We start from the raw sequence: 12,627 nt of genomic DNA, 5'->3' as shown, positions 1-12,627 counted from the left end.
GCCCCTCTGCAACTGCAAACTGAAATGCATGAATCTCTCAGTACTTGTCCAGTTAGGCTTGGACTTTATTTCCCTGGTGAATCTTTCTTTGATCTTCTTTCATACAGTGCAGACACATCTAAGCCTCCTGCCAGAGCAAAAATTAGACTAAAATACAGCCACAGTCTGCACTTTATCACAGGAACTTATGACTAGAGCTTAGGAGGACCCCTGGAAAAAAGCCTGAAGTCTTGCACAGTACTTTACAAAGTAGTAGTAGCTGTCACTTTTGCAGTTTCTGAGTTCTCAGGAGTGATCCAAAATTATATTTATAATCAGAGTGGAACTGTTTCATAATTGCTTATGGTCAATAATTACAAAGGAAGCATAGGATAAATACCTACTTACAGTACAGTCTTTCTAAAAGATGGAGCATAGGTCTAGAAGCAAGAAATTCTTGTCTGTTTTATTAATGACTCCTTGTCTGGCTTTTGGTAAATCACTTCATTGTTTGTGGATATATTTCCAGTGCAGAGCTGACACTGAAACTAGAGCACTGACCAGAAACCTGCTTTTCTTCATAAGATGGCTGTTAAGAAAGTTCAAGTACTGTCTAACAAGGACGGCTGAAGGTGCAGGCTTGAGTTTAAGTTTGGTGTGTGAGTTTGGGTTTGGTGTGTGTGTTCGCCGTGTGGGGCTGGCAGACTCCACTTTTCTCATATGAGCACATGCTGTTGTTAAGGTGAGGTGTTGTCAGCCTTCCTGTGATGTCCCCAGTTCTACATGGCCTCTGCACTAGCAGAGGCCTCAGCAGCTCAGCACTTGACCCCCAGTTTGCCTGCACCATTTGTTAAACTTGAACAGAGATGATGGCTGAAAGTTGTGCTTCTGACCTGCCATCAGGTCAGAACATAACTAACCTCTGTTAAAGCTGCCATGAGAGACCCAAAGCCTGAAGAAATGTATCCAGAATTCTTTTTTCTGAGCATTTGAGCAGACAGGAAGGAAAAGGCAAAAAATCACTGGTTTTTTGAGATTGAATTCCTTATGGACATTGTCAGTAAAAATTCTTGGTGCAAATGTTTTGTTTTGTTTTGCCTTCAAGAGAGCTCTGCATTTATAATGAGAAATGCTATTTGGAAATTATGATATCAAGTATTGTAGCCACGTTACTGCCAGACACAGCAGGTCTGTGCTAGATGACAAAGAACAAGTGCACCCTGCAAGCAAATTCTTGGAGCTCTATTCATGCATGTTAAAAACCATGAGACATGGCAGTGAACCAGCACAACACAACACCACAGGAGTTATATGGGTTGTGTGCTAGTCCATGGGGCTGCCGGCACAGAGCTGAGAAGAGAGGCTTCACGTAGCTTCCAGCGGTCTATGTCAGTGCTGTGCTGAGAAGATAAGTTCTGGCTTTCCACACTTCTAAAATAGGCTGATAAATACCTGTTCATCTTATGTTTGTTTGTGGGAATCAATTAACTAATAGTGGAAGAGAACACTATAGAAACAGCATAGTTCTTGGCAGTGTGATGTTGTAGACACTATAATGCCAACAGTCCACACAGGAGGAGGAAGAGAGCAATGTTTCTTGCCACCAGTAAGAGACAAATGAGTTATGATGTTGTTGCTGTGAATCATCTTGATGGATGATTCTGTGTGTTAGAGAAATTCCTTGCACAGGTTGTTACCACTCACAAATTCACTCTGTGCTGTGTAATAGAGATGGCAAGAATATCAGCTGCTAGTAGGTATTGAATGTACACATTGACTTGAACTCAGAAAATGTTAATCTGCTGAGTTATTGTACATGTGTGCAGACAGTTATTTGATCTAATGTCATCTACCAGATAAGGAGGAATAAGGACAAAAATGTGCTCAGACTTCTAATTATGAGTATGTAATCACCACATCATTTACCACAGCCATGCTTTTGAAGAAGAAAACCTATTATATATTTGGTATTTTTTACAGAAACAAACTAAGGTGTTAGCAAAAGTTCAGTCAATATTCAGATAATTAGAGCAGAGCTTGTTCAGGGCTCTGAGGATAGAGACCAAACCTGAATGTATCCTCAGTGCTGTGTAGAGGCACACAGATACATAATTTCATCACTTGTGCAAGAATGGTGCTTGCTGCTGGTTCTGTAGGAGCCATGGCAGAACCCATACTTCAACAAAAAACCTGCAAAATGGGGCACTATAATATTAATAATTATATATGCATGTAAGCATGGTAATGGAGAGCTCAATGGAAAGACCAGTGTAACGTGCTGAAGATAAGCTGTCTCATCAAAGTATTTCAGGGCACCTACCAATGTTGCTTCCATGCTGTTAAAGACAGCTGCTGGTCATCATTCATTAAGGCCCAATAAATGCCTTCCTTTTTGGCATATTTATTCCAGTGCCTTCAAGAGGACTATCTGTTTGGAGTAATGGAGTGAAACCATGCCAGGAAAATTGATATGCCAGCATTTGTTAGCAGTAAGAACTACTAGAGTCTGAGAAATATTCTCTGATGGTGTGGGTGAAGCCCTGGTGCTTAGGCTGTTGCAACTGGGCTGAACCAAATCAGGGGAATAGAGCTGTGGGGAAGAACTCATGTAGTTAGTGCACAGAGCTGTTCCTTCTGTTTTTCTCATGATACAGGCTTGTTTTCAACACAAACTTTGTCATCTATGTTGGTCAGATGGTTTAGCCTTTTGTTGTACCTGCAGTTGCAGTAGCTTCCCAGCTAAAGGCAGCAAATGAAATTGCAAAGAGCTGTGAAGAAAATGTTGATTGAAAATGAAAGCTTCACTGCTAATAGTGTTTGCAGAGCTGTGTGTCAGTTAAATGAAACGTAATGAAGTAGAACAAGAAGCTGAGAAGGAGTTCACATGTGGTCAATATATATCCACGAGTGGATGTTCCACGTTGTTGCTTGTCAGGTCTGGGTAAGCATGAAATTATTGCCAGCCTTGTGCACAACTATGTGTGTGTGTTTCCAGATGGCGATCATCTTCAACCAGGAGGGCCTCAAAGCTGTTCGCCCCCCTTGCGTCATTCAGAGCTTCATCAATCATAATGCTGTGCTCTATAAAGTTTTCGTGGTCGGGGAATCCTACACCGTGGTGAAAAGACCATCTTTAAAGAACTTCTCTGCAGGCATCTCAGGTACATTGTACTGATGTAAAAAAAAATGTCCATTCTCGCAACATCAGCAGTTTTTTTAACATCTCCAAAGAAAATATCTGTGAAAAGACTGCTGAAGTGAAGTCAGCTGGTTCTGACAAACCATGTTTCCTCTTCTGTATTATTTCAATAGGAAGAGAGATAACTCACCTGCTCTGGAATAACTTCCAATGACATTAATATAGTAAATATTTATGTAGTAGTAACCTGAGTCTTACCTGTTAGACACAGTGTTTTATGTCATGTGGAAAGGGGGAGAGGGAGAGAAGTTCCCTCCTTTCACAGTAAGTTCATGTGTCATTTGTTCCGGAGTTTGTTTAAAAATCTGCTTTGGAGAGAATTTCCTGGATTCCATCATTTCAGAACTTCCTTTCCCTGTTTTTACCTGAATATGTATGTGTGTTTAAATTAAAGATCACTTGTGCTCTACCCTAAACGAGCCTCCCTCTTCATGAGAGGCCCAGTGTTGTAAATCTTGGTGGGAAGTGCCCTTTGGTTTGTAGATATCAGCTGTGTTGCGGAGGAGGAATGGATTTCTCAGTGAGGAGAGTGATTCTTCTGTATGTCACTAGAAAGCAACACTTGAAAGGGTTTTCATTAGAGATTACTTAGATTTCCGTTATGGAAAAAAGCTCCTTTCCAGAGAACTGCATTCTGTGACCCACCAAAAGCATAAAAAATTTAGCAGCACATGGATGGGAGCATGATCTGCTAGAGCAACTGGAAAAATCCAGGAGGTGAGGATGGCATCAAACTAAAGGAGATGAATGAAAAAATGCCGCTTTTTGTCACTTTGCTTAGTGTTTTCTGCTGATCCTAATATGTCCATATATGCTCACCACACCATTACACACACAAATATGTATTTTGGTAGTATAGGTGTAGTAGGATGCTGATAGAAGTTCTTGTCTGTAGCTATGTGTGCCTGTGAACAGACATTTAGGTCTGCTCTATGTCCTGATCAAATTAAGTAGGCCAGAATCTGTGTTTATATAAACTGTTAGGACAGTTGGTCTATACTTTTGCTGGAAGGGAACATTTTAAGGCATCTTTCTAAAAATGCCTTAGTTAATGTCTTATCTGTTAGTATAAGACTTGGAAGTTGTCTGGAAGTCCCCATAAAAATAAGTTTTGTTGGCAGATTAGGGTAAGCGTCTGTCTCTCTTACCCACATCTGGAGAGTTTGCAGAGGCCGTGCCACAGGAACCTGAGCTGGCAGATCTGATGGATAAGCAGATCTGGTGGCTGTGAGACACTGAAAGAGCTGAGTGCCTGAAAGTACAAGATCTTTCTAAACAAGAGGAAAGACGCGAAGAGTATTTGGTGGTCAGACTGCAGAGTGGACTTGGCTTTGCTTTCCTGTCTTTATTTTATGTGGCCCTGAGGCTGCTCTTGAATGTCCAGTCAGAGACCAGCATAGCAGAAATACTCTTGCTGGTGCCACCTGTGTGCTGAGACTTTGGGGTCTGGGTGTTCCTGGGCAGGTTGTCTCTATGATGCCATCAGTCTACTGTGGTGGGAATCCTAAAGGGAGACATGGTGGAGGATTTCTTTCAGCCATAAGACCTCCAGCACAGAGGAAGCAGGGTGGGAGGTGCTGGTGCAATTCTCCCCACGGTTTCCACTGTGGTTCGTTAGTGACTTCTGTCACCTCAGTGTGTCTCCTGCATTCCTACAGTGCCTCCAAAAGAAGGACAGGTCCTGGCCACAAAATGTATTGCTTTCTGCCATGGTGACAATGTCCTGCCCAGGTTCACAGGGATCTCAGTGTGCCCTGGGTTCTGCTGGCCTACCACCTGCAGTGAGTGCAGTTTCTCCCTTCTGTCACACACCTTCCCCTTGGAACTGTCACTTTGAGTATAGCACATTAATAAAAATTAACTTCATTATCTGACTGAACTTAGTTAATTTGTTCTGGTGAAGGAATGGAAACTGATTTCTGTTTACCACCCAGTGCGTGGCTCTATTTATCTGTGGTCTGAGAACCGTGGCTGATCTGTCCGTGGGTTCCAGCCTGTGCAGGCAGCTAAGTGCCAGCAGGCAGGAGAGCACTGTTGGTGGGGTGGATGGTTGAGACCAGGACGAGAATCCCGGGGCTGCACTGCCACCTACTGTTCCTTGCACTGTTCCTTTGGAAATTACAATCTGGTATAAAGTTGTTTACAACCTGTTTTTAATTGCAGACAGAGAATCAATATTTTTCAACAGCCACAATGTTTCCAAACCAGAGTCCTCATCTGTCTTAACAGCGGTAAGTACGCTTGGTCTTTTTCCTTCTAGTGCAGCTGGAAACCTATCTAATCCTTTCTTATGGAAGTGTTAGTAGCTAGTGACTTTCTTTCACAAGCTGTCTGCTTCTGTGTTGCAGGCTGAGGTCTGTTTGGTACCACGAACCAGCATGACTGTGTCCCCCTCTGGTTTTCCTTACCGAGCTCCGGTGAGGAAGAACTTGTAGCAGGGCTGTGCTGCTTCCCAAACTACCCAGGGCTAATCTAGGCAAAGGGAAGAAGGAGGTTCTGGATGCAAACACCTGGCTTTTTCCTGTCCAGAGAGATTAATAAACATAAATCATCCTTCTAGGACTCAGTTCTGTGAGGACAGACAAACTGAAAATTCAAGCATAGAAATTGAGTTGGCACAAGGTCACAGAGAGCCAGTAGTTGTCTCCCATATGAGCATGCCCAAGCTGTGACTATGGGACCATTTCTGGGTGTCCTTCAAGACCAGCAGTGCCAGCACACTGCACAGTTTCATGCTAGCATTACGAGTCCTTTTAATAAGATTTGCACATTTGAATCCTAACAAGTTCTTGGGCACTCGGCTACTGAGAAAGTCACTTTACAGCACTGGGTCCTTTCAATCTCTTGAGTCTTGAGATTCTTTTCTGTTTCACAAGCTCTATTGGGGACTAGTTTCATATTTGATTTTGAATTTTATGTGCAATATTTAGCCATGCTAAATATTAAAACTGTAATTGTGCTAGTCATAAATCCCTTTGTGGTTATGTTGAAGGAGAAGCCATTACTAAAAATTTACATTCAGACTTAGAGAGTGTGCTCCTGTGGTTTACCTGGATCTCACTCATACACATACATATTCCAGTCATGCTTCTGCAGGCATAACAGCAAACTTCTGCTGTGTAATACGTTGTTTAAAAAGCAAAGAAGAGTGCATCCTCCAGTCATAAGTAACCTGAGTCACTCATTTTAATAAATACTTACAAAATAATTTACACATGAAAACCCACATAAAAGGTATGCTCTGCGCTTAAGAAACCAGCTGGGTTGTATTGTAGGACTCAGATTAAACTAACAGGAGGAGTCTGTCCTGTCAGCCCTTTAACACGGACCTTGATCTACACTGAAATAACAATGATAGCCAGAACTTTTGCAGCACAGGATTAAACATGTCACCTATATATGTTTTTTAAGGTGTGGATCTGGTACTTAAAATAGTTAGTCTGGTTCTCCATTCATTCCTACACTGCTTTGCTTCTCCAGCTGCACCAATATGAAGAGGAAGAACTAGATGCTTTAGAGCAGATGAACTTCCAATTTAGGAAGGATTCTGAATTATGAAGGCAGTTTCTCTTTGGTGTCTTTCTCGGTTTCATGTCACTGGTTCTCTGCAATTAAATTTGGTAGATATGCACCTGGAAACTTCTGAAAATCAATCTTTCCAATAAAAAGGCTGCTTCAGAGTCCCTTAGTAATGTGTCTTTTTCCATTATAGCTGGATAAAATTGAAGGCGTATTTGAGCGGCCAAATGATGACGTCATCCGGGAAATCTCTAAAGCACTGCGGCAAGCTCTGGGAGTTTCTCTCTTTGGAATTGATATCATCATTAACAATCAGACTGGGCAGCATGCAGTCATTGATATAAATGCATTCCCAGGTAAGAAAGGCCTTTCCACTCCTGCTTTAGGGGAACAAGTTTTACTGCTGTTGTCTCATGTCATCTCTTCTTAGGCTGGGGATGGGACAGCAGCAGCCAGATGGTTCTGAGATCAAATACAGGTGAATCTGGGAAGGGAACAACCCTAATCTAGATATGGAATTTGCAACTGAAGTATCAGCTCTTAGGAGATACAGTCAAATTTTAGTGGCAGTTGTAACATAGCTGTCATGCCCTCCTCTGCAAAGGGAAGCTCAGGAACTGCAGTGTGGGACTGTGTGCTTAGGACCTAGCCTTTCTGGGCCTAGCCCTCATTCTGAAGTGAAAAGAATAGTAAATTCTATTTTAGGAGAGCCTTTAAAGTTTACTTCTTTTTCAGACTCTGTGCCATTAAAAAAGTTGAGGGGGTAGAAGCAACAAATTGTTCCCTTGAAAATCTCTTCCTGTGCAAATTGATTCCCCACAAAAAGACATTTGTCCACAAAAACAATACCAGGAATCTGAAGATGATAAAATTGTAGATGCACAGAAGTTGCTGTAGAGAGTTGGTATCCCTGCAGGTTCTCGTAAGTGCATCCTGGAATAAAAGGATGGATTAGAGCATGTAAAAGTGGGTAAATTTGTCCTCCACTTTTTTTAGTGCAACTTATGTTTTGGAAACAACTAAACAAGCTCCTTGATCACTGGAATTGTTGAAAGGAGTTGTAAGTGTGAATAAGGGTGAGGCAATAATGGTCTGTCACCTGTGCTAAATTCAGTAGTCTAACCCAGGAAAAGAATACATCATCTCATTTGATGCTGTTTTGCCAGGGGGGTTTTCTCTCTGAGAATTTCATCTCGTTACCTGAATGGGGATGTTTGTTTCCAGAGACATACACAGGCTGTTGCATAGTTTCTTTAACCTGTCATTGAAGACTTTAATGTGACTGTGGTGTTTTTACATCTAGAGAGCTTGTCCTGAGCTCCCAGTCTCCTCAGTTTTACAAATCAGGTCCTCAGTCCTACTGCTGTGTAGTGCCTTGTCTGTCTATCTCCACAGTGACTGGCTTCCTCTTAAAACTCAGCTGTGCTATTCTCAGGTCACTTTCCAGCATGGTTCTACCACATGGTGTTATGCAATTTGCAGACCTATGAAAACACTCTTCTGCCCAGGACAGTGAAACAACCTCAGTTGGGTGTTAGATGGAGCCATATCAGTTTCATGAATAGAATTGTATTTCAGACATTGGATCTTGAAGTCAGTGATACAGGACATTCTTTTGCAATCCTGTATCCTGCATTTTGGTTTGGTGCTTCATGTTTTCGGCTTCAGGTTCGTTTTTTTTTCAAGTATTATTTTGGATTTGGTACTTGGCACAGACTGAAATTCTCCTTTTCTTGAAACGTTGAGAAGTTCACATTGGGGAACAGCAATGTGGCAAACATATATTTAGAGAGGACCAATGTCTTCTTCTAGTCACTTACGTTTGCAGAATGCTCTGCTGTGCTTCCACCCTAAGGCAATAGTTTTCAATATTCAGCCCAAGTCCTGTGTTTCAGTCTGCACAGTAATTGATCTTTGAAGGGAGTTTGAATTTATAGTGTTTTAGTCCTTGCAAGAGGCTTGAGAGCACAGGTAAGTTTCTTATGCACTGATCTACATTGTGTCTCACACAGCAGTTTTTTTGGTGGTGAACATGTGGGTCATGAAGGTAACTACTGACTTTATCACCATGGGATAGGTGGATGACCAGGAGGAAATCTAGAGGATAGCAGCAGGGCCCAGACATATGGAAGAGAAAGCTGGGGAGAGAAAAAACTGCCTTCAAATTTGTAAAACATGGCAGAACTGAGAGAGAGGAGCCCTTGTTCTTGAGGGCTGCTGAGGTCAGAGAAGAAACAATGGGGTAAAATGCAACAGAAGCAAAGTTACATCTCAGCACAGAATACTCTGTTGCTCAAAAGCATGTTCAGCACAGGCAACTGCATTTCCCTCCAATGGCCAGTATGATTAAAGGCTGAAGAGTTACAGTGACTGACTTTGTTGACAGAGCCATCACCTTGCTAGTGAGAAGTTCGAGCTCAGCCCACCTCAAAAGAGCCACTGGTGGCCTTTATCAACAGTGGACTGGGCCTGGCTCAGTGCAGTCCCAGGAAGGGCCCTCCCTTGCTCCTCTTCCTCAAATCATCATAGCCTTCAAGAGTTGCAGTAGAGCCAAACTGCAGTCAGCCCTCCTGGGCATTTTCTCTGCACCACTGCTTGGAAAAAGGGAGGGGAAGAAGTGCCCTTTAAAGAGTAATCACAGCCTCTTTCATGGAACTCAAGCCATGGCTTGGGGCCAAGCCTGACCAAAGCCTTGTCCAGCTGCCCAGAGGTTTGCTGCCTTTCTTGTGTGCTGTCTTTTGTGTTTACCAGGCTTGAAGCTCATTTGAACCTCCATGGCTGTCATCTTGAGATGAGTTTAACGACAGAATCGAGAGCGGGTGTACCTGTAGGAGGATTTGTCTGTTATCTGCTCCATTAGCACCAGCAACTCTTCAAAAAGATTTTAAAGATAAATGTCTGAAAGGCCTATTGTACCTTCTGTTCTGTGGGAAACTACTGGTACTATATTTAGCAGTGGTTACCAGCTGAGGTATCGAACTGTAGGCACAGTCACGTAGCGTGTGGGAGTTACATTTGTCTGACCTCAGATAAGTGAGAGAAAAGGTTCCATGCAGCTTGCTGGGTGCTGCTCACCCAGCCCCAGGAGCTGCAGGCTGTCACCATGCAGGTGAACTGCTGGCTCTGGTCAATCGTATGGTAGCTGGAAGCATCAAATCTGAATATGCACTTTGTGTGTGTAAAGACATTGCTGTAAATGCAGGATTTGGGCTGTCCATTTCTCTTTGACCAGGGGAAGATGGAGAAAAGCTGAGTGTGCCAGATCAGGGAGAATCTCTGAAAAATCAGGCAGGTAGCATTTGTAAAGCTAGCTTTAAAAAGCTCATAGCTGTTTCTTGCCTCCACCGAAGCTTACAGAGATGGGCACTTGTTTTCAGATGCATTGCTGGGTGGACATCTTTCCTATCCATGCTCAGCCAGAGGACTTGGGAGACTGTTTTCAGTATAACAAAATTCAGGCACCTTGTAGACAGGCATTTCCAAAATGGTTTCAAGTGGGCTAGGATAGCACCTGCTGGAGCGTGATTCATGCAAGTTATGTTTCAGGCATGCCAAACTTATATCCTCCCACTGATTGCCTGTGTGACACAAATCCCAAATTCACTGCCAGTAGTTTCTGAAGGTATTATTCAATCTGCACTTCCTTGATTTCTTTATGATTGCAGCACAGTGATGTCCCACAACTGATTTGTTTGAGAGGCCTACAGGAGCCCTAGGTGAACCAAGTACGGCAATACCCACAGTTTTCAGCCTTCCCCAGGTGTCCTGTGAACCAAGAGTTGAGACACCTAATTCTCTTCCTCCCTTCCTTGTATTTTTTACAAGTTTGTGAAGTTTCTTCTGAGTGACCAGGCAGAATCCCTTGGGCATTTCTACCCAGTGTGCAGAGGGCTTGCACAGGCAGAGCCTGCCTGTTATGTACAGCTTCCTTTCACTAACATCTGCTGATTTCAGGACCGAATAACTGGCCATCTTGTTCCTATTAAATATTTAAAGCAACTTCTTTGTGAGTTTGCCAGGTGCCCTCCTACAAGGCTAGTTTATTTTCAATGAGTGGACACAGAACACTCTGGGGTACTATGGATCTCCTCTATTAAAGCTGTTACTATGGAGATGGCTTATTCCCAGGGTGTTCGAAGCACTCTGAGTAGATTTGAAGGCTAATCCCATGGCTTTTACATAAGCAAGAAAGCGTAACAAGCACTTCTGTCCAAGGGGTGGAGACCCTGTTCTGACTCCCATGGCCAGCCCTAGGAGTCCTAGTTGCCCCCTGCTGACCAGTGAATTATCATGTGAGACACTGGGAAACTCGGTGTTTTGAAATGAGCCATTTGTTTGGTGAATCCCTTCAAGGGCCTTTGAGAAAGGAAAACTATGAGCTGTTGTCTCACATTACTGATGTTTTGTGTGGCTTGTATCCAGGAGAATTGGGACCAAGTGCAATAAAATCCAAAGTAATGTAGCAGCCTAAATAAGCGTTAATTGGTTGACATATGGCTTACAAATAGACCATAAAATCCTCACATCTATTATGAGTGAAATTATAGTCTTACTTAATGTTTTCCAGGAAGTTGGTTTTTTTATTGCCTAAGGAAGTTGGTCTTTACATGAGAATGGAAATTAAAATTGAATTATTTATGGATCTAAGGAACTCTTCTGCCCAGTGATCACATCACTAAAAGTGTTTTAAAATGTGCATTTACTTTGTGGTCTCTGGTTCTGCTCATGTGCTGCTGTGTGAATGTGTGCTATTCACATGGGTCTTTTATTTATTGCTTCAGTCTCCTGTATTAATGCCAGGTCACTTCCAGAATACTTTCATAGGCATTTTAAAACAATCAGCCTATCCCATTAAATAACACTGAATGTCATATGTCACCTCTAAATACTAAGGCAAACTGATAACAATTTTAGGTAATGCAGTAGCAGTTAAGATCCATTTCAAGATATTGTACCCATATGTCGCATATCTGTTTCAATTTTAAAATGAAATGCAATGATAAAACTGTGCCTGTACCACAGTGTTTAAAATAGAGCCAGAAGCTCTGTACACCTACTGCCACCCTTTGTGTCACCAAAAATGTCTTGTCTACTGGTATTTGAGCAACTGTTTTAACCAGGGAACTTGTTATTAAACTGCATTGTAAGTTGTCTGGAATCACTTAAGAGAACATGCAGAAAAGTGGTTTCAGTACTGAAATAAATGACTGCTGTTTCTATCAAATACTGTGTCATTGACAGACATTTCCTGTCCCTCAGGTGTTTTTCAGACATAGCAGCAAACAGGTTTTAAGTGTCAGGTTAGGTTAGGTTAGACGAGCATCACATCGCTTCTTACACAGTGGGGAGCTGCCTTTTCTGTAATGTATAAAGCCAGCCCTGCTAAAACCTCTGAGGTTTCCCTAACTGAGGGTATTGCTGGGCGAATTCTGGAGAGGGTCCAGACCCTCAAGGAAGCTCTGCATTAGAGCTACTTGCCATAGTAGACCTGGAAGTGGTATGGAAAAGATCAGTGTTATACCAGAGAGTTCGTAAGTTATGGAAAAACCTGGACTTGGCAATAAATGATAGAATATACCTAAAATCATATATACGTATATATACTTGGGAGGAAAAAGAAGCAGCAACTCTGCAAGACAATAGTTTTTCTTGCTGGAAAAATACTTTTATTGCAAGAGTCTCTGTTCCTCTTTATGCTGCTCTGCTTCTGCTGTCACTTAAAATGATGTCATGGAGAAAGAGCCTTTTTATTATCAGTTTTATTATCAGCCTTTTTATGATCAGTGGGCAAGGAGACACCAAGAAATAAACTGTTAAAATAAGCCTTTCAAAGAACCTAAGGAAATTACTTAATTGCCTTTTTTTCTCTCCTCCATTTTTTCTCTTTTCAGGTTACGAGGGTGTTTCTGAATTTTTCACAGATCTGCTGA

At 42.2% G+C, this 12,627-nt stretch overlaps 1 protein-coding gene across 1 annotated transcript in view; it reads left to right on the top strand.

Moving 5' to 3' along the window:
• ITPK1 (inositol-tetrakisphosphate 1-kinase) overlaps positions 1-12,627 on the top strand; it is a gene marked incomplete at its 5' end in the record, with an annotated part of 114,646 nt that overhangs the window by 95,220 nt on the left and 6,799 nt on the right. Inside the window, 4 exons of the mRNA XM_017729023.1 lie at positions 2,975-3,140; positions 5,342-5,409; positions 6,891-7,053; positions 12,589-12,627. The exon at positions 12,589-12,627 is cut by the window's right edge and continues 21 nt beyond it. Of these exons, the coding sequence (XP_017584512.1) occupies positions 2,975-3,140; positions 5,342-5,409; positions 6,891-7,053; positions 12,589-12,627 (436 nt within the window). The remainder of the gene's footprint in view (positions 1-2,974; positions 3,141-5,341; positions 5,410-6,890; positions 7,054-12,588) is intronic.

Source organism: Corvus brachyrhynchos, unplaced genomic scaffold, assembly GCF_000691975.1.
Source record: "Corvus brachyrhynchos isolate BGI_N302 unplaced genomic scaffold, ASM69197v1 scaffold1, whole genome shotgun sequence".
NCBI classification, from domain to species: Eukaryota; Metazoa; Chordata; class Aves; order Passeriformes; family Corvidae; genus Corvus; species Corvus brachyrhynchos.
The sequence above is the reverse complement of the archived record's forward strand: the minus strand, read 5'-3'. Positions and strand labels throughout refer to the sequence as shown.